The sequence below is a fragment of the Ischnura elegans genome, chromosome 2 (genome assembly GCF_921293095.1).
Source record: "Ischnura elegans chromosome 2, ioIscEleg1.1, whole genome shotgun sequence".
NCBI lineage: Eukaryota > Metazoa > Arthropoda > Insecta > Odonata > Coenagrionidae > Ischnura > Ischnura elegans.
In genome coordinates this window covers 37436261-37460537 of record NC_060247.1, presented here as the reverse complement: position 1 = coordinate 37460537, position 24277 = coordinate 37436261, and the positions used below count along the sequence as shown (strand labels likewise).

Below are 24277 nucleotides of genomic sequence, written 5' to 3'. Positions count from 1 at the left end.
CTAATTCCAATATCAAGAGCCGTCAATTATTTTTGCATTATCAGGAGAAGTATTCATGATTAAATTATTGAATGAGGTATGCCTAAAGATTACAATGTGAGGATGTATACCTATATATGGGGATAAATCACTATAACCTGAGGATATATCCCTTCCTCTTAAAGTTTCAAAGTAAATTTTTTGAAACAGAAATTTCATATTTAGGTCATATTATTGATGCTGCAGGAATTAGGAAGGATCCTTGCAAATTGAAAGCTATAGTTAAGGCCACCAGGCCTACTGATGTGTCTAAGGTTAGATCTTTCGTTGGTACCTGCAATCACTATGGGAAATTTGTTCCTAATATGTTGAAAGTATTAGGTCCTTTGTATAAATTGTTGTGAAAAGGAGTAAAATATGAATGGAATGATGATTGTGAGAGAGCTTTCATTCAAGTTAAAAGAATTATGTCATCAGATGTGATATTAGTGCATTATAATCCTGATTTACCAGTAAAATGATTTGCGATGCCAGGCAGTAAGGGAATTACTGGGGTGTTGGTGCATACTTTCGAGAATGGTGAGGAAAAACCTATGAGCTTTGTGTCAAGAGTTCTATCGCCTGCTGAAATGAATTATTCTGTAATTCACAAAGAAGCCTTAGAAATTTATTGGTCAATAAAAAATTTTTCTCAATACTTGTTGGGAAGAAAATTCATTTTGGAGACGGATCACAGGCCTTTGTTAACAAAATTTGGTGAACATAAAGGTATTCTACAAATGGGAGCTAATGGGTTGCAGAGGTGGGCATTGTTTCTATCTGGATATGACGATACAATAAAATACGTTAAAGGCAGCAGTAATTTGGCAGATGCATTTTCTCGACTACCAGTTGATGAAAATGACATTAAGGATGAAACTGAGAATTTAGTGAATGATAATATGAACTTAGTAAGTAATTGTGTACCTATTGATAATGATCTAATAAGAATTGCTACAAAAAAGACAAGGTTCTTACATTAGTAAGGTTTTGTATTACATTAAGTCAGGATGGTTAGATACTTGCGATTCATTGGAATTGAAGCCTTATTTTGTAAGGAAAAATGAATTGTGTATTGAACATGGAGCAATCATGTGGGGTTATAGAATAGTCATTCCAGAGAAGTTTAAAATTCAATTATTTACTGAGCTGCATTCTACTCATATGGGAATGTCAAAGATGAAAAATTTAGCCAGAGGTTATTTTTGGTGGCCAAATTTAGATGATGAAATTGAAAAATTTTGTAAAAGTAGTAATTTTTGTACGACAAATAGCATAAATCCTTAGAAATGTGAAGTTATCAATTGGCCATAAACTAAAGAGGTATTTAATCGAATTCATGCAGATTTCCTGGGTCCAATTAAAGGTAAGCAGTATATCATTTTAACAGACAGCTTTTCAAAATGGCCTGAGGTATATGAAATGGCAAAGCTAGATTCAGATCGACTATTGAAAAGTTGAGAGACATATTTGCCAGGTTAGGAATTCCAGAATTGCTAGTGAGTGACAATGGAAGGCAGTTTGTATCGCAAGAATTTGTAAACCTTTGTGCTGTGAATAAAGTTAAACATATGTTACTTCAGCTCCATTTCATCCAGCAACCAATGGTGCTGCTGAAAATGCACTTCTTGCAATGCAAATGGCTTTCAAATATTCTTTATATAAACTGTTAAGTGATGATAAACACAAATTTTGTTCATTAAATATGCTGATAAATAGATTTTTTTGTTTAGCTATAGAAATAACCCACACTGGATAACCGATGAAAGTCCTTGTAATAGGATGTTCAATAGGAAAGTTAGAATTAGATTTGATTATCTGAAAGAAACTACATTAGATTGCAAACCTTCTCGGAAACCAAGTGGTAGGGAGGTATACTTTGATGTGGGAGAAATTGTTTATGCTAGAGATTATCGGAATGCTAACAGAAGAGTTCGGCAAAAATGTTGGGTGGAAGAAGTGTTGAGCTGCAGAATTTATTTTGTTAAACTTGAAAATGAAGATTTAATTTGGTGCAGACATGCTGATCTGATGATTAAAACGCGCGAGTTCAATTAAGGTTTGGAGCAAGGGCATGTTATAAATAGTGATTTCGAAGAGCTTGACACTAAAAATGTCCAATGTACAATAAGTCTTTTTATGGTAGAGTTGAACCTTATTCAAGTCCAACTGATTGTGAAAGTAATGAAAAAGTGATGAACCTAATTGAGAGTGAAAGTGGTAGAATATTAATGAAACCTGTTGATGGTAAGGGTAATGACGTCCAAGTAAAGATTTGGATCGCAGGATTGATTAAAATATTGGGTGTAAAAATAATGAAGAGATAACAGCAACAAGTAGACCAAAAAGAATAATAAAACCACCTGATAGGTTAAATTTGCAACGCATAACTGTATTGTCATGTAATACATATGTAATTGTGATTTAAAGGTGTAAATTGAAATTTAATTGGAACTTGATGTGGGAGTGTTATATATCTATTTTCATTTATAGTGGAACCTCGTTAAAGCGAGTACGGGCTATTTCGAGACCCCCGCCATTACGAGAGAGCCGATGCACCGTCAATGGACCCTATAATAAGCATATAAAAATTCGTTTTTACGAGGCCCTTTTTTGTGTCGGTACTCGCTATATCGAGGGTTTCCTAGGAGAGATTGCCGGAAAACCTTCACCAAGAGTCCTTTATCTCTGTAATTTCTTGCGATCTGTTAGAAATGAAGTTAACATGGAGTGCTCAGTCTCAAATTCCTGTAGTAACTGTCGTTTAATAAATAAGTAGTTCATTTCGGTGAAAATATTGATATATATGATAGAAAAAGTCTTCCAAGGCAGGGACGTTATATAACCTTCCACCGTTTTCGACTGCAGAAACTATAAATGCAATACGTTATTTCACTTAACTGCCGCTTAACGTACAGGAACAATAAACATACACCAATGGAAACATTTGAGGCATTAAATTACCGCGATAGAGTTTTATAAGTTAATTTTTGAATTTTCAGTGGAAAATACCAAAATAATGGAATGATTACGTAAATGCACTAATTAAGTACATAGAAAAATGGCTTCGTCGGTCATGCATTGGCATAATGATTGACCAAACAATGCTTTGCATGATCTTTATTCAGTGCGGCGCTTATAAATTGTTTGAATAGTTAGTCGTTATTTGAGTAAGGGAATTTAGTGATGCAAAAAACATCGCCTTTCGTCTGGATTTATGCTTACGTTTATCGGATATCATTTATCTGTCGCCGTAGCACTCCTGTTCCTGTATAACTGTTCGCAACAGGTATATTGGCTATTATTTGCTCCACTTCCGATAAAGCGAAAATTCGCTATAACGAGTATTTATTGGAGCACCTTTGGGTCTCGTTTTATCTAGGTTGCACTGTATATTGCTAGGTATCTCAGGTAACTTGCTTATTGGCAACTGTTTTGTTTGTGGTTGCTATATACCGGATTGTTATGCCAAGGAGGCTGATTTGTGTGTCATAATTAATATTCATACACAGTTGGAATTAATAAGGAGTTGTCTCCATTACAGAAACTCAGATTTCCTGATTTACAACACAATGTAATATTTGGTTTTAAAGAAAGGCTAAGGTATTCCTGTAGGTTATTCTGTCTACATTTACCAAAGTTCTGAATAAATTTTGCCATCTTTGAAATGATTTTAATGTTTACATTAAAGACGTCAGGTATTCCAGAAAGTTATCTATCAACCAATGACTAGAATTTTGTTACTAGTTGTCTATAATTCCCATGTTTACATTAAAGACAGAGGTACCCTGATAATAATAAACTCCTCCATTGTGGGTAGGTCTACCCTTAGATCTAATGAGAGTAATGGAAGGGTCGGACTATCCTTCCTATACCCTTCAGCAAGGGTAGACGGAGCGTATTTTAGAACATTAGCGGATAGGCATTATCCTTCCTGAAGTGTAGGAGAAAGGTAGAGGAAGGGTTGGGCCAGTCTCAATGAAGGGTAGAGGAAGGATAGGCCTACCCTTCCTATACCCTTCAGCAAGGGGAGACAGAGCATATTTTAGAACATTGGTGGGTAGGTATTATCCTTCCTGGAGAGTAGAGGAAGGGTAGGACTAATATAAAAAATAAAAATCCATATATTAATATGAAATTTTAAAAAATCGCTAAGCAACTGAATTAAATGAATGGGGATGAGTTGTAACAGTGATTTCTAAAATTATAAGACAGAAAAAAGTTAGCCTTCATGTGCGTATTAAAACCCAGGACTCATATATTGGGGGATGGTGAAGTAGCGCCTTAACACCTTGGCTTTCGAGGTACTTGTGTGCTGGAGTTTCTCAACGGGACTTATAGTACAAAATCTTTAGATGAGAATATCTTTTGCACCTGGGCCTATGTGGAAGAAATCAGTGGCTTTTTTCCACCATACCTATTTCTTTTCAGAAAATAATATCGGCATTCAAATACCGAACATCACTCTCACGATGTCACATTGTCAGCCACACAAATAGGTTACATCCTAAAAATGTGAATGAAAGATCTTCTGAATGAGCTTTTTTCACTCACTTATAGAAACTGTTGTGTATATATTATTGCTCTCCTTAGGAGACTTTTAAAGATATAAGTTGTGCAGCCCATCTATCTTTGCTTTCAAAGACTGCTTATGCTCTTGTACAGAACTCAATACTCTTTAGCTTGTGAACGTAGCTGAGGAGACATTTTCAGGATATATTTTCCTCAGCAATAAATGCCAAGTCCCAAGGAAAGGTAGACAAAGGATAACACTACACTTCCCTTACCCTTAATGGCATGTAAGAGGAAGGGTAGATGGATGGTAAGGGAAGGAGTTCCAAGGAAGGGTAGACGAAGTATAGTCCTACCCTTCCCTAACCCATAATACATGTTGGACAAAGGATAAAGGAATGGAAAGCGAAGGAGTGCCAAGGAAGGGAGGATGAAGTATAAGCCTATCCCTTACCTTACCCTTAATGCAGTGTAGACGGGTGGTAAGCGAAGGAGTTTTCAGGAGGAGTAGAAGAAGGTTTGTTCTTTCCTTCCCTTACCCTCCTCGGAGGGAAGGGCGTGGTTTCACAAGGGTAACTACCCACCATATGATGGCTACTACCATTCCTTTACCTTTCCTTTACCAATAATGGGGGAGTTTATTTTTATCAGGATATGCCTGATGGTTATCCCTACTCCAATAACTATATTTTTACATGAATTGTCCATTCTTATGATAGTTTTGCACATTTTATTAAAGGCTAAGGTATTCCAGAGTGTTATCTATCAGCCGTAAGCTAGAATTTTGGCATAAATTGTCCATAATTTGTCATGTTTACATTTGAGACAGAGGTATGCCTGAGGGTTATCCCTACTCGAATAACTATCATTTTACATGAATTGTCCATTCCTATGATAGTTTTGCACATTTTATTAAAGACTAAGGTATTCCAGAGTGTTATCTATCAGCCGTAAGCTAGAATTTTGATATAAATCGTCCATAATTTGTCATGTTTACATTAGAGACAGAGGTATGCCTGAGGGTTATCCCTACTCGAATAACTATAATTGTACATGAATTGTCCATTCTTATGATAGTTTTGCATATTTTATTAAAGGCTAAGGTATTCCAAAATGTTATCTATCAGTCATAAGCAAGAATTTTTATATAAATTGTCCACAATTTGTCATGTTTACATTAGAGACAGAGGTATGCCGGAGGGTTATCCCTACTCGAATAACTATAATTTTACATGAATTGTCCATTCTTATGATTGTTTTGCATATTTTATTAAAGGCTAAGGTGTTCCAGAAAGTTATCTATCAGCCATAAGCTAGAATTATGATATAAATCGTCCATAATTTTTCATGTTTACATTAGAGACAGAGGTATGCCTGAGGGTTATCCCTACTCGAATAACTATAATTTTACATGAATTGTCCATTCTTATGACAGTTTTGCATATTTTATTAAAGGCTAAGGTATTCCAAAAAGTTATCTATCAGTCATAAGCAAGAATTTTTATATAAATTGTCCACAATTTGTCATGTTTACATTAGAGACAGAGGTATGCCGGAGGGTTATCCCTACTCGAATAACTATAATTTTACATGAATTGTCCATTCTTATGATTGTTTTGCATATTTTATTAAAGGCTAAGGTATTCCAGAAAGTTATCTATCAGCCATAAGCTAGAATTATGATATAAATCGTCCATAATTTGTCATGTTTACATTAGAGACAGAGGTATGCCTGAGGGTTATCCCTACTCGAATAACTATAATTGTACATGAATTGTCCATTCTTATGATAGTTTTGCATCTTTTATTAAAGGCTAAGGTATTCCAAAATGTTATCTATCAGTCATAAGCAAGAATTTTTATATAAATTGTCCACAATTTGTCATGTTTACATTAGAGACAGAGGTATGCCGGAGGGTTATCCCTACTCGAATAACTATAATTTTACATGAATTGTCCATTCTTAATATAGTTTTGCATATTTTATTAAAGGCTAAGGTATTCCAGAAAGTTATCTATCAGTCATAAGCTAGAATTATGATATAAATCGTCCACAGTTGTCATGTTTACATTAGAGACAGAGGTATGCCTGAGGGTTATCCCTACTCGAATAACTATAATTTTACATGAATTGTCCATTCTTATGATAGTTTTGCATATTTTATTAAAGGCTAAGGTATTCCAAAATGTTATCTATCAGTCATAAGCAAGAATTTTTATATAAATTGTCCACAATTTGTCATGTTTACATTAGAGACAGAGGTATGCCGGAGGGTTATCCCTACTCGAATAACTATAATTTTACATGAATTGTCCATTCTTATGATAGTTTTGCATATTTTATTAAAGGGTAAGGTATTCCAGAAAGGTATCTATCAGCCATAAGCTAGAATTATGATATAAATCGTCCATAATTTGTCATGTTTACATTAGAGACAGAGGTATGCCTGAGGGTTATCCCTACTCGAATAACTATAATTTTACATGAATAGTCCATTCTTATGATAGTTTTGCATATTTTATTAAAGGCTAAGGTATTCCAAAATGTTATCTATCAGTCATAAGCAAGAATTGTTATATAAATTGTCCACAATTTGTCATGTTTACATTAGAGACAGAGGTATGCCCGAGGGTTATCCTGTCTTCAGCATGAAAGATCGTAATACATTTTGCAATATATGAAATGATTTTCATGTTCAGACTAGAGACTGAAGTATGCCTGAAGGTTATTCGTACTACAATAATTATAATTTTACTTAAATTGTCCATTCTTAGGATTGTATTACCCGTATGCATTAAAGGGTGCGGTGTTCCTTGAAGGTTATCCTTCCTATTTTTCGGCTTCCAATGAATAGAACCAAAAAACTTTGTATGGTAAATCCATATTTTCTTTTACAAAATTAAAAACATATACGTTCCACAGCTTTTAATCATTCCTTTCTGTCTTATACGGCTTCATACTGTACAGCAATTCCATTTGAATATATTTGGCGCCCGCCGCCATTTTCTGTGACGTAGGTATGCCTGTGAGGTTATCTCTCCCTCCATTCGGAACGACTCCGTTGCGTATCGTGTATCCAGTGCATAGAGTTTACATACACAGTGTAGAGTATTTATGATCCAGTGTATCGTCCTACGCACGGCGGCCATGTTGTATTCTCACTGATTGTCATTCACACGGACAGACACGTACGAACTGAATCATGCTAAAATGTTTAATGAATGAACGCAAAAATGCTCCCGATAACCACCCAACTTATAATGCGAAATCATTAACAGGAAACAGAACCTGTTCCATAATTTTGGTTCTTGCATTCGAAAATGTTTACAGACGTTTACTGTAGTACGCGTTAAGGTATAATGTATATAAACTGTAAACAGGCCTTCACGTACGATTCAGCGCCAGGGCCTTTTGTCACAATATGGCCTCCTTTAATACTGTATTAATAATGCATTAAATGAGGCCATGGACACAACAGTCAGCGACACACAATGAATGGAACACGAAAACCGCTACACGAGTCGACTCGTGTCGCGTTAGTCAATAAATGGAAAGCACCCAATATGGTTATGGAGAAAAACTAACCCGCTTAAGATAATATTTCCGTGGCGATAATATTAATATAACGACTACTCTTGTGCATCATCCTGAGAGGCAGGGAAAATGTTTATCTTTGACATTTGAGCTCGATAAACAGAGAAAATAAGGAAGAAAATTTATAAAGTGGGATGATCCCTTTCATGTTCGTTCAGCAGTGGATACAGAAAAAACTCGAGGAGGGGGGGCGCAAAATATTTCTAGAGTTACCTTTGCTTTTATCCTAATAAAAAATAATTAAGTCACATGCAGAGTTAAAGAAAATTTTAGTTAAATTTATTACACACGTAGGCAATGCCATCTTATGATATAAAAAAGTAATAATTGTGGTACTGCAATGATTGGCAATACGAGCGGGCCCGTAAGGGGGGTGTCCCCTGCGCCCCCATCTGTATCCGCCTCTGTGTTCGTTTTATATCAGTCGCAGTCAAAATACATCGTATCTTATCTTCCGAGTTAGATAACGATAAAGTCTCGAATAGGAACAGTAATATCTTTCTGTCCACGCTGTTATACATATGCATGATCCTTGATATCAGAGATCGTGGTCACAAGTTACCATTCATAAATGCCGCGTATTATTAACGATATTCATATTGCGAAAATTAAATATGGCTTACTCCGAAGCACAAAGGAAAACATAGAGAGACCTCTAACGCCTCTATCCCTCTATCATCTATTGCCTTTGCCCCCCCATGGGAAACCTCCGAAGAAAAATAACCCGCAATAACCACATACGAAGTGCTGTGTAAACTTTGATTTGGACAATGATTACTCACTTGTATTGTATTTTTCAGTATTGTCTTTTACAACGTGTGTATTAAATCATAAGAACCTTTAACTTGCATTAAAATTTCACGTTATAAACCTCGATTCATGCCATTTTAATTTACGTTTTAAGCCCCGAGTTCCAGGCTTTGTATGTTTCCTGGGGAAGAAGTTATATTGTGTATAGATAGAAGTTGCAGTTTTATGATGAGATAATTGCTAATAAAATGCAATAAATATCCTCGTCATATAATGTGATCGTACAATTTTACTCCCGCGATTTGTTGTTCGATGAATTGAGAAGAGGAGTGTGTCGATTGTCGGTGTCAGTGGCGTTTGTAGCAGTGAAATTTTGTGATAGCCCGCAATGTGGTGCATATTGCGTATATAAGGGCTCGTAACAAATATTCTTCGTTGTAACAATATTTATTGTGAACAGTATTGTTCGTTATGTATACTTATCGATATTGGCTTATTGATCTCAAATAAATTGCCGTATTATCTCGAGTGTTTACGTACTACATAAGTGGCATAATGTCTCATATTCAGTATTTGGATGAATTAATTCGTGAGTATTTGTTGTATAGAGGTTTCAGCGGTACTCTAAAAGTGTTTGATTCTGAATTGAAAGTGGACAAAGACAAAGGATTTCGAGTGAGTTTGAATATTTTCTTTTGTTATTTGTGAATGAAAGCTCTTTGATTTTATCAAAACTGACTCTTTTTCTTCAGGTTGACAGAATACTAGACCAACTGATGCAGTATATCTATTCGTATGACCTCAATTCATTACGTGAACTGTGGAGTCATTTGGATCAGAGAATGTTTTCGAAGCTTGATCAGCACTTTTGCCCTGGTTAGTTCATAATGTAATAAGGACTGGTTACGCGGTATATTAACCCGTAGGAATTGATGTGTAAATGTAGGAACGCGTTAGTTAACGCAAAAATGAACCATATAACCACTCAACTTGTGCGAATGCATGCTCTGAAAATAGAACTTGTTCTAATTTGGTTCATGCAGTCTTACATTTTCGTTCCAGTGTAACAATCGTTGATATATATGTATATAAATTAACTCAATCGGGTTAGTGTACCGTGTAACCAATAACTTCTGGTTTGATGCCTTACAAGTTCAATGAAGTTGTAAATTTGTTGGAATTTCCCTCGATTTCAGCCGTGAGAAAACTTGAAAACGCAGTGCTGAAGATGTACCTGGTCAATGCGGTGCTGAATGGAAAGCAGGAAAAGTTAACAGAATTTTTCGCAAGAATGACCCCGGAATTACTTGCTCAAGCAGAGTGGAAAGAGTGGTTTAGTGAGTATATAGTTATCTCTTGTGCTGTTGTAGGCATTCTTAATGAATGTTTAGAATGATAGGAAGTTTGATAACGATACAGCACCTCAACAATATACATATAGCAGCACACAAGTCACATTTTAAGAGTCGTGACTACTCCCCCTCTTTGTTTGGCAAAGGCCTGGTCACATGGACGTACTGGATTCCATAAAAATCACCAAAGTTAAGCAATTTTGATCATGGACTAAAGTTGGATGGGTGGCCATTCATACCTTAACCTTGGTGGTCTTGTCCATTGTCTGTGTGTGGTAGGCAGAGTGAACAATGGGTTAGCATAATTAACCAAGGTAGATGTTGGTGCCATGGCCCTGATGAGCAAATGATGAAGGATCCTCCTACCATGCAATCATCCCCTCTTGAGTGACTTTCTGTCTCCAAATGGGCCTCTTTCTTATGGTATATGTACTCGTAGTGGTGCTCATCGTGTTCAAATCCTCCTCCATGTGCTACTCCTCTTGCGAGTGTGACCAGCTATTCCCGTTGTCTATTCAAGCAGCTTTCCTTCGTGGGCAAGTTCTGAGTTACTGATTGCTCCGTGTTCTAGTTGGTACACAGAGGCACCATTTCCTACCAGCTAACTTTCTGCAGGTTCCTCTATTATTGTCTCCATATTTTCATATTTATTGAAATATGACCTCAGTCAACAGTAATACTTCTGTATACTCTTGCATTTTCATAGATGAGAGGTGGCGGATGCTCAACCACCAATTAAAAGTGAAAGTCACGTATGGTCAGTTTTATGAATATTAGAAACCAAACTTAGCAAATTAGGAAGAAGAGAAACTTCTACACTCACTGCGACTGCTGTTACAAATGGCCAACTTTGCTGTCCCAAACAAAACTGTGTCATGAGTCTGTAATATGTAGTTTGAAAATCCTAAGAAAATAGTTCAAATTTCCTCAAAATAGTAGTTGTGTCAGCACGAACTATCGATTGAAGTTTCCAAAAAATGTTTCAAAAAAGTCTAATTTGTTGCTGTAATTTGAATCCCACGCGTGTAAAACTTGATTCATACTTAATAAACAAATTGTTGAAAGAATTAACACAGGATAGTTTTGAGCATGGGTAAAAATGTTATAAAGAAAAATGTATCCACTCTTGAAACTTGAGGTTTGAAGATTTATATTAAGTACAGTTGAGGACTTCAAATCCGGAAAGCTTGGGACCAAAGGGATTCTGGATTTCTGGTCTTCGTGGTATGTTTTGTAAATTAATTAATTTATAAATGCATTCAGGCCGTTGTGCTCAATATTTGAGATCCCTGTGTGTCCCTACTTAAGTTTTTAATGTATGTTCATGGCATGTGCTAACTTCCTACTCGTCCCAGAACAAGGCTTGGAGAGTGGTGCCACGAGGTGGCAAGTTGAAACACTACGTAGAGGAATTTTCAAACATTCTGGGTTTCTGGATTCCGGATTTGAGGTCCTCAACTGTACATACATTTTATAAAACTACACCCTCAATATTGATTGATAAACTATTGATGATATTGATATACAGCAGACTCCCGATTATCCGGGTTGCGGATTATCCGTGCATGATTTTCTCTCTTTTTCAAATTTTTCCGCGATCTTTATAAAAAAATTAAATCGGACGCAAAATCATTGGAATTGCTGCATTGATGTTAGGATACACCTGACTTATTATTTCTGTTAGAACCCCTTCGTAAAATGGAAGCGATCATGCGCTAGCTGCATTTACGGGAGCACCGTATTCCTGTTTTCCAAGCCTCGCAGTGCGCGACTGCTCTCTGTGATCACGGATACACGTCCCGCAGCAGTTGCAACCCGGGCAACTTGAGGGAGACGCGACTATGTGGCATGGTGCCTGACAATGTAGTTTCCGACGTCGAGCAGTGGTTTTGAAGCATTCGTGGAAACCACTTTTCTGTATCCGTGATCCCACAGCCACGAATGTGTGGTTTTCGAAACCAGGCCTCACATGGAGCATTAATAATATGAGTGATGTATATAATATGTTATCGCTGCTAAAAAGATTGCGAACTGGCGAAGAAAGCTCTCAATGAGTCCGGGAATAACTCTAAAATAACAGAATAACGGCATAAATAATAATATCTTGTTCGTTTTATGTAAATTATGAACATTAAAAGACATTAAAGTGAAAGTTTGGGTTATCCGTGTTTTCTGATTATTTGTGCTGTCTTTCCCCATTATAATCCCGGATAATCGGGAGTGTACTGTATAATGAAGTGCTCTAAGGGATATCTTGGAATGAGAATTTCCATTTATTTTTAACAAAAAAAAAGTATTTATGGATCTTAGGGTATGTATACAATCAGTTCATGGAGTCATTATAGACAGTAGGTATCCCTGATGAAGGTATACTCATATTTAGAAGTGTGTCTGTAGATACCGTCCCTCATTCAGTGCAGGTGTATGCCATAAGATGGACTCCCTTTTGCAAGGTTTATTGTCTTTTTTGTGCCAATAGAATGAATACTTTGTTAAAAATTCTCCTTTTAAGTCCTAACTTATGCTGTAATTGTACTTATTTTATTCCAGTGCTCCCCTTTATAAAAAATCCGGAAGAAAATCCAGCATTCACAGTTCATTTCACTCGCCAGTGGCAGGACACCATGCTTGCTTCTCTTCATAATTTCCTGTCCATAATATTTCAGGTATGGTATGATACATTTAATTGTTAGCCCCTGTGCTAGTAGTTTTAATAACCGACCCAGGTTTCGAAAGTACACTATGTCATTATTAAGTCATAGTGTACTGTCAAAACCTGGGTCGGTTATTAAAATTCCTGTGGAACATACAAAAGTGTATCTTCATTATGTTTCCTGTCACCAAGTTCCACCAAGTATCGCCTTCCAGCCTTAAGTTGATAAACAAATCAAAGATACATACCATTATGATAGCTCTTTTTGCTGTGCAATAGTTTCAGCAGTATAAAAGGGAAATTTTCTCAAAGAACATATTAATATTATCTTATTATTATTATACATACCAGTCGGAATAAAAACTCCTTTAACATAGAAAGTAGAGGCATTTAAATGCTAAATTAAGAACCAGCAACTGAATCCAAGAATCAAACCTGAACTAAAATAAAGTGGAACCTACCCATTCCTAGATTTTTTCACTAGTGGAGTGAAAGCAGGGGAGTATGGAAGCCACATTTTAGGCTGCTCTGGCCATAATGCTATGTACAGTGGAAGCCCCTTATAACGAGTACGGGATATAGCGACAAGCTCGAATTAGCGACAGCTACCCAAGGAACCATTTTAAACCCTACGATTTAAATGTAAAATAAATTCGTATTAGCGATAATAGCTCGATTCCTCTCTTGCGCCATTCGTAATTACGACAGGTTGACTTTTTGACCACGTGCCACATCTCTGGAATTCAATGCTTTTAAAACGGCATTTTTTCCGCCAACGTCGACATGTTCCGTATTCTCCTATTCTTCTTTCCTTAATAAATTTCTCGAGTACACATTTCATTGCTCTTTTGTCATTTCCCTCCCGCGCCTCCGCAGTGAGGTTAAAAATTATTCCGCCCGTCTGCTAGCACCATGGCTGGTAAACGCAAGTCCTTGGATTTAAAAACCAAAATGAGAATTATTGCAGATTGTGAAAGTGGAGAGTGTTCAAAGAGTGAAATAGCGAGGCGATTTGGAATTAATACATCGACATTGTTCACTATTATAAAGAAAAAAGAACAAATTCGTTATCATTCGGTGAATCATCAAGTGTTGACGTTAATGCTGTGGAAGGCTGGGCTCCGGTCCTTAAAGACTATTTGGACAATGAGGAACTTGCATGGGTCGTAGATTGCTCTAAAAACTATTTTGAATAAGTCAAATGGATACATTAGCTCGCAAAAATACCTTCAGTTTCTCCATTCAACATCAAAAGAAATAAAAAAATTGCATTTAAAATCGAGAAAAATTTCTCTGAGCCGACCACTGCGCGAAGACACCCGAGCGTTGCCGAAGCCAGGCGTGACGTCATAGGTGCCTAAACAACCGTAGGGAGTAGGGAAATAAGGTTAGCGCATGGTGTAAAATTTGATTTGAGGGGGTATTTAGTCGCTCATCGTCACTTTATTTTGTGCTGTTATTCTTGGGCAAGTTTTCCTATTGCTATTGTGCCTAGATTATTACTTGGGATATTAATAATGCGGCATCGGGATGATGAAGTACAAGCGTTTCACTTCGTGTGTTTTGGTTATCAGAAAAATGGATGATAACGTTGCCACTCGTTCGAATAGTACACCTGAAATTCATCTACGTCTACATAATACCCCGCAAGCCGCCTAAAAGGCGTGTGGCATGGGGTGTTAGGACACCAGCCTTTTTTTAGGACACCAAAATTGATGCCACGACCCTCATGGAATTTGTTAAGACAAATTATTGCTATACGTCGGCGGCAAATCGAGTTGTAAAAGAAACTTGTATTACTGGAGGATAACGATCGTAAGCTGTGCTGTTGACATTAGAGTAAGCTGTGCTGTTGAATTTGGCAACGCCGAATTAACGGAGAAGGTATCCGTCCTACGGTACGAATTCACAGCAAAACAGTCTGCACACAATCCACATGTGAGATCGCGAATCGGTTCCGCTGCCAACACACACACAAGCTACAACCTACTTCAATAATATAGGTAAATCCATAAACAATATACTAGCATATACCATAAAAATATAGTGGGAAATAGGCAAATACTCTTATCAAAAACTGGATGTCACTGTCACATTCTTATATTCATCACGTACAACTTACAATTACAGAACTCGTTATGATGAAAACAACTATTTATTCACTGATTTAAACCCTTAAATTAGCCCACACAGGTGACTTAACTCACTACTATTCGTTGAAATAATGGAATAACAAACTTCACTCACAGTTTTTATTTCAATAGCGTGATCGTGAAATGTCATATCTACGGTGAACAACGGAGATAAGCACGCCACTGACAATTTTTACACTACTGTTAGACATTTATCGATAGCGTAAAAGCACTTTTTACAATTCAATCACGATGGAATACTGATAACTCTTGGCCGATATTTTTCAACCTTGTCAAACTTTGTGCATTACAACCACTGGCACTGTGATTATTAGCAGTAGCTTAACGGGAGATGTCACGTTGAAAATAACACTATTTTGGCACAAAAATGTTCCTAGATGTCTCCAATCAGCGAGCAAAAGTTGCATTGACTGGAATTCACCCCATAATACAAGCATAGACAGTCCTAAACGACGAATTCTCCGGTACCTACGAATAAACGGATGAAGTGATTGTATATAAAAGCTAAGCGGACATTAGTAAACAACAAAATCGTTCTAATTACATACTTAAATGAATGATATGCCGTCGATAAAATCAACTTACAATTAACGTATCCCCCTTCCAATGGCCGTGGCTCAGACTCCTACAACGATGTTATTTAGGTATTATCAAATTTTTGGTTTAACTGCTCCAGTTTTATATTTTATGCCCTTACTCAGATATTAATATTATAAATAATGCAAAATACGAGGGTTTCCAAGCCTCTATCGTCGGATATTTATCTTTAAATATAAAATAATCAACACGTCTGACAAACGAAGCTCTCACAACTGCTGGCAACTATTACAAACAATCACAACAATAACTTCGCGTGATGTTTAGGCACCTTTGACGTCATCGAGGCTTCGTCGGCAGTGGCTTGGGGGGTGAGGGAGTTTTTCCCGCGCTTTAAAATTCGTTATATTTATCATTAAATATCTCGCGAAGGAAAACTCAGATTTACATGCGGTTTTCTTTGTTGTATTCAGAAAATAATTTTCTGTCCGCCTATGAAATAAAAAAAATTCATGCAAGTTCCCCATTACAGCCCCTGCGATATTTACAACGCGGATGAGACGGGCATATATTTTAACCTTCTCCCGGACAAAACTCTCGCCACTCAAACGGACCCCTGCAAAGGAGGGAAGAAAAGTAAAGACCGCGTAACTGTTCTTTAATGCGCCAATATGGATGGTTCAGATGAGTTAAAACCGTTGGTGGTGGGGAAATCCGCCCATCCCCGATGTTTTAAGGGAGTTAAAACTCTCCCTTGCACTTACGAAGCAAATAAAAATGCTTGGATGACGGCTGCTATCTTCACGCAGTGGTTACGAGTGTTTGATGCCAGGATTGGTGGAAGGAATAAAAAAGTACTATTATTCATTGACAATTGCCCAGCCCATCCACCAATAGAACTAAGAAACGTAAAAATTGTGTTATTGCCGCCTAACACTACGAGCGTTCTTTAGTTCCAGTCAGCATTCCTATCAAAAAGTGTGCGCTACTGCCGCTAGAGGTATCTGCGTCCGCTGATATTGCGTCTGATTGCGTGAAGCTCTACGAAACATAAATATTGCTAACAGACAGACAAAGAGTGGACTTCATTTATCATTTGTCCTTCTATTTATTTGAAACAGTTTTTCACCCTTTCCACCGAAGATAATTGATATGACTAATATGCTTTTAGATGCCGTAATGCTGTTCGGTTTCATGATTCCGATAGCATTTGAGTCGGCTGTTTAGAAACACAATATTAAACCATTCATACAGGCAGACTTGAAGCATAAGAAGATTACTTCCACCTTCATTCCGCCGTTAACCTGAAAAAATAGAATTGCAATGCTCATGTGGAACCCTAAAATTATATCACGCTCCTTTCGTCACCCATCAGCAGCAGCCACCCATCATTTTCATTACTACTCGGAAAGATAGAAGGTATGAATTTTTGAACAGATTCCGAAGTTTTAGCATTTAATAGTCTGATGCATAGCCATAACTGGTAGTTATGACATGCATATTTGGAGCATCCCAGAAATAAGGATAATAACAGCTCATAATGCACACCTCAGTACGAGTGAGTCTGAAGCTGGGACTTTTAAAATCGACTTCTTAATTTATTTATTTATTTATTATGTTTAATGTTCGCCCAACATGTACATAATTATAGGGCGAACAATACATGATTATAACTACAAAAAATAGAAAATAAATTGGTCACAGCCACAAAAAAAGTAACAATCATGATAACAAATGGTAAAAATATTAACTAAATACTATCACAGTCGCGAAACATATTCTTAACATCTTTTAAAAAGCAGTTTTTCTTTTGATACAGGTCTAAATCATTGAAGGTTTTGTTATATAGTACACAGATCCTTCGTATTGGCGTATTGGAACAATAATTTGTTTTAACCTTAGATATGTAAAATGTTCTTTTGAACCGGCTATTAACATTTGGTACTATTATTTTTATTTCCTTAAGCAATTCATAACATTGACCCTTATTAATGACATCATGCAGAAATAGCAGGTCGTTTATGGTTCTTCTATTTTGCAGGGTATGGAGACCAAATACTCTTAACAAATCACTATAACAGACATAATTCTCGAAAAGCGGATACACATGATATAATACAAAATATAGAAATCTTAAAAATCTCTTTTGAACTTGCTCTAGCAGTACAATATGTTTCTTTAAATAGGGATTCCAAATAACTGACCCATATTCCAACTTACTTCTTACATAAGAGTAATACAATGTCTTAAGTACCATCTCAGAGTCAAAATATTTTGACATACGGTGTATAAAGCCCAAAAGTTTACATGCAGTTATGCTAATATTCAATATATGTGTGGTGAAATACATTTTGCTATCAAAGGTGACCCCTAGATCCTTCCATTCGTTAGTCCTATTCAATTTGGATTCTTCCATATGGTAATTGCATTTGATTACATTTTTTCTCCGTGAAAAAGATAAAACAAAACACTTATCAACATTAAAAAATAGACCATTTTCATGAGACCAGGTGACTAGACTGTTTAAATCTGACTGTATCTGGAGACAATGTTGTAAGTTGTTCACCTTTCTATATATTTTAACATCATCTGCAAACATTAGGCATCTTGAATGATGGATACATTGTGGCAAGTCATTAACAAATATCAAAAACAGAAGTGGACCCAGGTTCGAGCCTTGAGGCACACCAGATACAACAGAGTATTTGTCAGACACCACGTTTCGATACACTACGTATTGTTTTCTTTCATTTAGAAATGAACTCAAAAGAGTTAACAAAGAGCCTGCAATGCCAATACTTTTCAGTTTGCTTAGCAATATGTTATGTTGTACAGTATCAAAGGCTTTTTTAAAGTCTAGGTAGACTGCATCCACCTGAGAACCGCTATCCATGGAATTCATAACATAATCAGTTAAGATAGCTTGGTTGGTCGTTACTGACCTATTAGCTATAAAGCCGTGTTGTGTATCACTTATCCGATTTTTTAATAGAAAGTTAATACGCTTACATAAAATACCCTCAAATATTTTTGAAAAAACAGACAATATACTTATAGGCCTATAATTTTTTATGTAGTTTCGTTCTCCCTTTTTAAAAATAGGACACACCTTGGCAGTTTTCCATTTTGTGGGAAATACCCCACTTTTTAAAGAGTTATTAAACAACTGACATAAAGGTTGAGCTAAGATCTCTTTACAGCCTTTCACAATATACGTAGGGATATTGTCAGGACCAATAGATTTTTTGGTATCTAAACTTTGGATTGCTTCAAGCACTTCATCCATGCTAATACTAATAATGATTATATTATCATTGTTTTGGGCAAGGGTTTCATTAGCATACTTTATCTTAGAGGGATCTACTTGAGTAACATAAACAGACATAAAATATTCTTTAAATGCATTAACTATTTCTCTTGGTGAGGCAAATTCACAACCATTTAGTGTAAGCACTTCAGGGATATGACCACTAGCCTTATTTTTTCTCACAAATTTCCAAAAACTACTATAGTTCCCGTTGACAACTTCATATTTGATATTTTCCAAGTGAACACTTAGAGCTTTATTAATATCTTCTCTAACTTCTATTCTCAAAGTATTGTATTTTGATTTGTGATAACTTGACCCAGTTTTCTTGAACAGTAGTCTATGTCTATCTTTCTTCTTTATTTTTTTAATTACCTCGTAATTGTACCACGAAGGATACTTGTACTTTAATATTTTACATTTTGGAATAGATATATCAATCGCTTCATTTAGGTAACTGTAAAACATTTCCAAACCAATATCGACATCACTAGTAGATGAAATTGCGTTCCAATCTTTACTCCGCAGCTCCTCATATAATTTCAAGTAGTTACCTCTTTTAAAGTTATATGAATTGGCAAAATCATCTTTTGTTTTTTTTGTAATACCACAGACATAATGAGCGGTTACTGCTGGGTGATAGTGATCTTCTTTAATCACTGGCAACGTACAGCGAATCACCTCAATATTACTCTCGGCCACATTAGTAAGAACAAGATCAAGAAATTTTCCGTAACTGTTTTCCACATTGTTCTTCTGTTTCAGACCCAATAAGTTCATGAACATCAACAACTCAATACATAATGGCGTTTTCGTCTCAATAGATGACATGAATGAGGGGCAATTAAAGTCACCAAGGATAAATATTTCATTATTAATAATTTCACTATAGGTCAATTTGTCAAAAAAATTAGTATATACTTCAAGCATAGCATCTGGAGGGAAATAGACAACACATAAATACACCCATTTATTATTTTTCACCTGCACCTTGATCCAAATATTTTCATCACATGTCTCTAATTCTCTTAACCTCATTGACTTATACGTATCCTTCACCATTACCATTACTCCACCACCTAGTTTTTTTCCAGTCAAAGTCTCATTTCTGTCTTTCCGATGTAATTTGTATCTGCCACTCATGCATACTTCTGAATCACTTATGTAATTATTTAACCATGTCTCACTTATACATATTATATCATGGTCAAGATCACCTAACGAGATGTTGAACATTTTTAACTTACTTCTCAAACCTCTCACATTCTGATAATAGATCGAAAGTTGTTGATTCAATGCACAAATTGTTCCATTCCGATCTTCCGTCCCTGGTAAACAAGGATCGCTTCCTCATTGTAAGGTTTCTATATCAGAATCACTTCGAATGCTTTTTCTATCCCCGCCTTCACTTTTGCGAACAAATATACGACCTCCGCGCACCCATAAGTACTTTACCTTACCATTTCTTTTAAGGTCTCTTGCTAGGGCATACAACCTTTTGTTTGTTTGTGTTAAAGCTTCATTTACAAAAATTGGGCTAGCCGCGTTAACATTCCCTGTGTTCAGGTGAAGGTCCGAGAGTGAAAGATTTCTCTTCACCCTCCTGGATCGAACAAATTCTTCCGCTATGCTTGACTGGGCAAAACGTACAACTAGCGGCGGATGCTTAGACTGGGTGGAATGCCTCGGCATATAGCATCCTGCATATTTACATATGATTTGATCATAGATTGCAAGTGAATATGATCATTAGTGAATTAAATGTTCAAAATAATGATTTAAAACGGCTATCATGCTGCAATTTTCGCCTCTCGGCAGAAACAGCTGTGGTGACGCCTGATGAGTGATTTTTTTGTGACGATGTAATTGCATTCGGTAACAACGACAACTCACTATTGCGACAGATTTCTCTGTTCCCAACAGCTGTCGTTATAAGGGGCTTCCACTGTATTTCCATTCTGATCTGCCATTTCATTCACCTTAGGAGCAGTCACGTCTTCTGGTGAAACACAAATAGTCTTGCTGGTTCACTGTGTGAATTTTGTAAACGATTTCCTGAAATCTGCTAATCTTTGCACATTTATTACTTTTGGCAGTGTTAGATGATATGTATTAAGCTTTGGAAGTTTACTTATGTAATATATAATTTGATAAATATTCAATGACAAAGCAAAGTTAAACATTTAAAATTTTGTCTGTTGCAGTATAGATGATAGTCTATGCATAAAATTCTTTCTGTGCTACGTTGAGCGTATAAGCACAAATTTAATCCCAAAAATCACCTAAATTGTCATTGTTTCTAATTTAAGCATTTGTAGTACACAATTAATGACTTGTACCATAATTTGAATCACAGGCATGTGATACTCAATTTATTGTTTGAAAAGAATTATCACAATCATTTATGACTAGAAAAAGCTGGGTGTAAAAAAATCAAATTTCGTCACACCAGTAGTCTTGCTGGAGCACTTTATACTCCACCATGACCAAGTATTCACTTAGTCTTCTTTAATGCCATTTTTTTTATCCCAGGCATATAAAACTCAAGTGATGCTTGTGAAATTTTTTCTTGATTAAAGTTGAAAAATTTAGACAAAAAAGATTCTTATTTCTCAACCCAAACATTCAAGTTGGTGCACTCTGTGAACCATCAACGTTTTCTAAGATTCATTCATGGTAGTAATATGGATCCTATTCCTGTTAAATCTTGATTCATTTCTAGAGAACGTAATTGTACATAGACTTGGGGAATGGTGTATGGTTGAGCATGGATGAAATGTTACGAATAAAAATGCATGTATCTGCTGTACCTGTAAGTGCACCATCATTACTTGCTTAGGGGTTTGGGATTTTTATGAGTTAATTCAATGCCTGGATGCCCTTCTTAAACCCAACCCTCCCCATTCATCTGGACTTGGCAGAGGCATCAGGTTGAGCTAGTTTACTCTCCTGTTGCCTGGGTTTGTGTGCAAGTCTAGCAATGCATTTCTGTGTTCACGCAGTGCATGCCGCAGCCGATCCTGGCAAGTTTTGGTGAAGATGCTGCTACCATTAAATGCCTACAAGAAGAAAATGAAGTTTTGCGGACTCGATTGGCTCTACTCCTTGAAGGTGGACAAAGCTCCATCTCTGCCTGTAGTCATCCTCACACGACCATGAAATCACGGCCAGTTTCAGTGGCAGATGTTGTTACTCCTGAGGTACCAGCTTCTCAAGAGCTTATGGATGACTTCTATGTGATTGCTCAGTAAGTTTGTTTTGTTAATGAATTAGACCAGACTCATGCTATGTCAATTAATGAATAAAAAATAATGCATTGCAAGGCTTTTTCCAAAAGACAAATTTTGTGGGGTTTATTTGCAGAAGGGGTGTGTTATATTGGCTTTGTTTGCAAGAATATCCCTCAAAGTACTGGAATCTTAAGGTTAAATTAAATTTAATGTAGTCATCATCTTCATCACAGGAAATATTTATCTTTGAATATTTTTTTTGTTATTGTCCCTCATTGCTTATCTCTCATTTTTGCAGAGAGGCTCCTACTGCATCTGAAAGCCAAGCAAAGACATTGAAGAGTCTCATTCGTAATATTGGTAGCAACATTGGAGGTGGCTTGCCTACCTCTCCCATACTGGGACGAAAGTCAGTGCAGCATACATCACCTCAGCAGTCCCAACATTCTGGTTAGTAATTATATTTTGACTGCATGAGATCCTGTGTTAAATAATTTTTATTTGAAGGTTTAGTAGCATGGAGTCTCAAATTCTCAGTGTACATATTTGCATCTTTAATTCCTTTCCACCGAAGGGATGGCTCGTATTTCAGAAGGCTACATAGACTATTGGCAAATAACTTAATGGCATGATTCAGAATCAGTAAAGATAAACCTAAAAATATGTGGCCATTTCAAGCGTTCATAAAGTCATGTTGCTATTTATGTGTAGGTTTTATTTCGTTCCTAAAATTTCAGAGGTGGGGATACATTTCTTGAATTACCTTAGTTCTCTGACTAATCATTTTCTCCAGTTTTTGATGATTCAATTTTGTAAAAAAATTAGTCATTTAAGCTCGGATAAGGTCTGTACCACTTCTTTTCTCCTGGAGATTTTGTGCAAAATCTGGCACCAGATTTGGAGCACAAGGATGGGAGGGTGTCTGGTGACCAGGAAAACTGGGAGAATCTAGAATTATTCATGAAGTTTTAGTTCCTGGAATTATGCATGAATTATTCATGTAAATTTTCTTCAACCTTGAATTTCAAAATCTTTTTTTCTGATTCATTTTCACGTATAATTTTGCCAGTTCAGTACCCATTTTCGTTAAATTATGACGAATGTCTTGATGACGTCAAGTGAGACATTCATAAATTAAGTGTTAAATTTCTATTACTAAGTGAAAGTTTTTAAATTAGGAACGTAAAATAATAGGTATATAAATATAATATTATTTAAAAGTTTTGGAGTAATTTTGAGTATTTTTAAAATTCTTATCTTTACCTGGAATTTTGTGAAATTTCCCTGGAAAACCTGGAATTTTGCATGAATTTTTCTGCTTTGGGAAATTCAGTACAAAAACTTGTTCAACCTTGTGGATGTGCTCCAGCTACGTTACCATGATGCCAATAGATGAGCTTTTACCCTGGATTTTGCCACAAGTGTGTAAAATCACACATTCAGGGTAGAGGAGCCAGCTCCTTTCCCTTGGCTATCTTTCACTTGAGGATTTTTGAGTTGGGTGCCCAAAGGCTTCACGTGGGATTTGAGGCCATGACCATTTTGTTAGCTACCAAGCACTATACCATAGAGTAAGTATATTCTAGAGGGCTCACGGCATAGGGGGAAATCGTATCGACAGTTTTAATTCTCAAAAAGCGGGAAGATGGCACGACAGTAGCTAGCCAGAGGCGAGAGAGATCGCGTCAAGGTCAACTCGCCTATCCCCTTCCCTTCCCGCTCCCCCTCTTCCTGACTCAGTCCCCCGAGCCCCAAGCATCGAAGGAAGGGAACAAGATGTTTATTTCGGCCTGATAGAGCATAGGAGGAAAGGCGGCGCACAATGGCCCAGATCGCGAAAAAGTTGGACAAAAATCAGATGTTCGTTGGATGTCTTTGAAAATTGCTCTTTTCACGTTTTTTGGCATGCTATTTTCATTTCTGCAGTTATTTTCACGAAAAAATATTATTTTAGGCGATACGTGGAACTTTAACTTATTAACTGGCCAATTGTAACGCTGACTGCATAGACGAACCCAAATCATGATAAAACATGAAAATAAATGATAATTAGTTATAAAGTATGAGTTAATGATCTTTGAAATTAGTCAATAAACAAAAAAGGCTAAAAGTAGGGTTTTTGGGTTCATTGACTTACGTTAAAGAGGTGCGATTTCCAGATTTCGAGAGG

The 24277-nt window shown here is 36.5% G+C and overlaps 1 protein-coding gene across 1 annotated transcript in view; it reads left to right on the top strand.

Moving 5' to 3' along the window:
* The first annotated feature begins 8789 nt into the window (after positions 1-8789).
* The window catches only part of LOC124153618 (WD repeat-containing protein 91), a 71669-nt gene continuing 56181 nt past the window's right edge, over positions 8790-24277 (top strand). The window contains exons 1-6 of the mRNA XM_046526901.1: positions 8790-9550; positions 9628-9751; positions 10072-10212; positions 12778-12893; positions 21880-22124; positions 22406-22557. Of these exons, the coding sequence (XP_046382857.1) occupies positions 9431-9550; positions 9628-9751; positions 10072-10212; positions 12778-12893; positions 21880-22124; positions 22406-22557 (898 nt within the window). The 5' untranslated portion in view covers positions 8790-9430. The remainder of the gene's footprint in view (positions 9551-9627; positions 9752-10071; positions 10213-12777; positions 12894-21879; positions 22125-22405; positions 22558-24277) is intronic.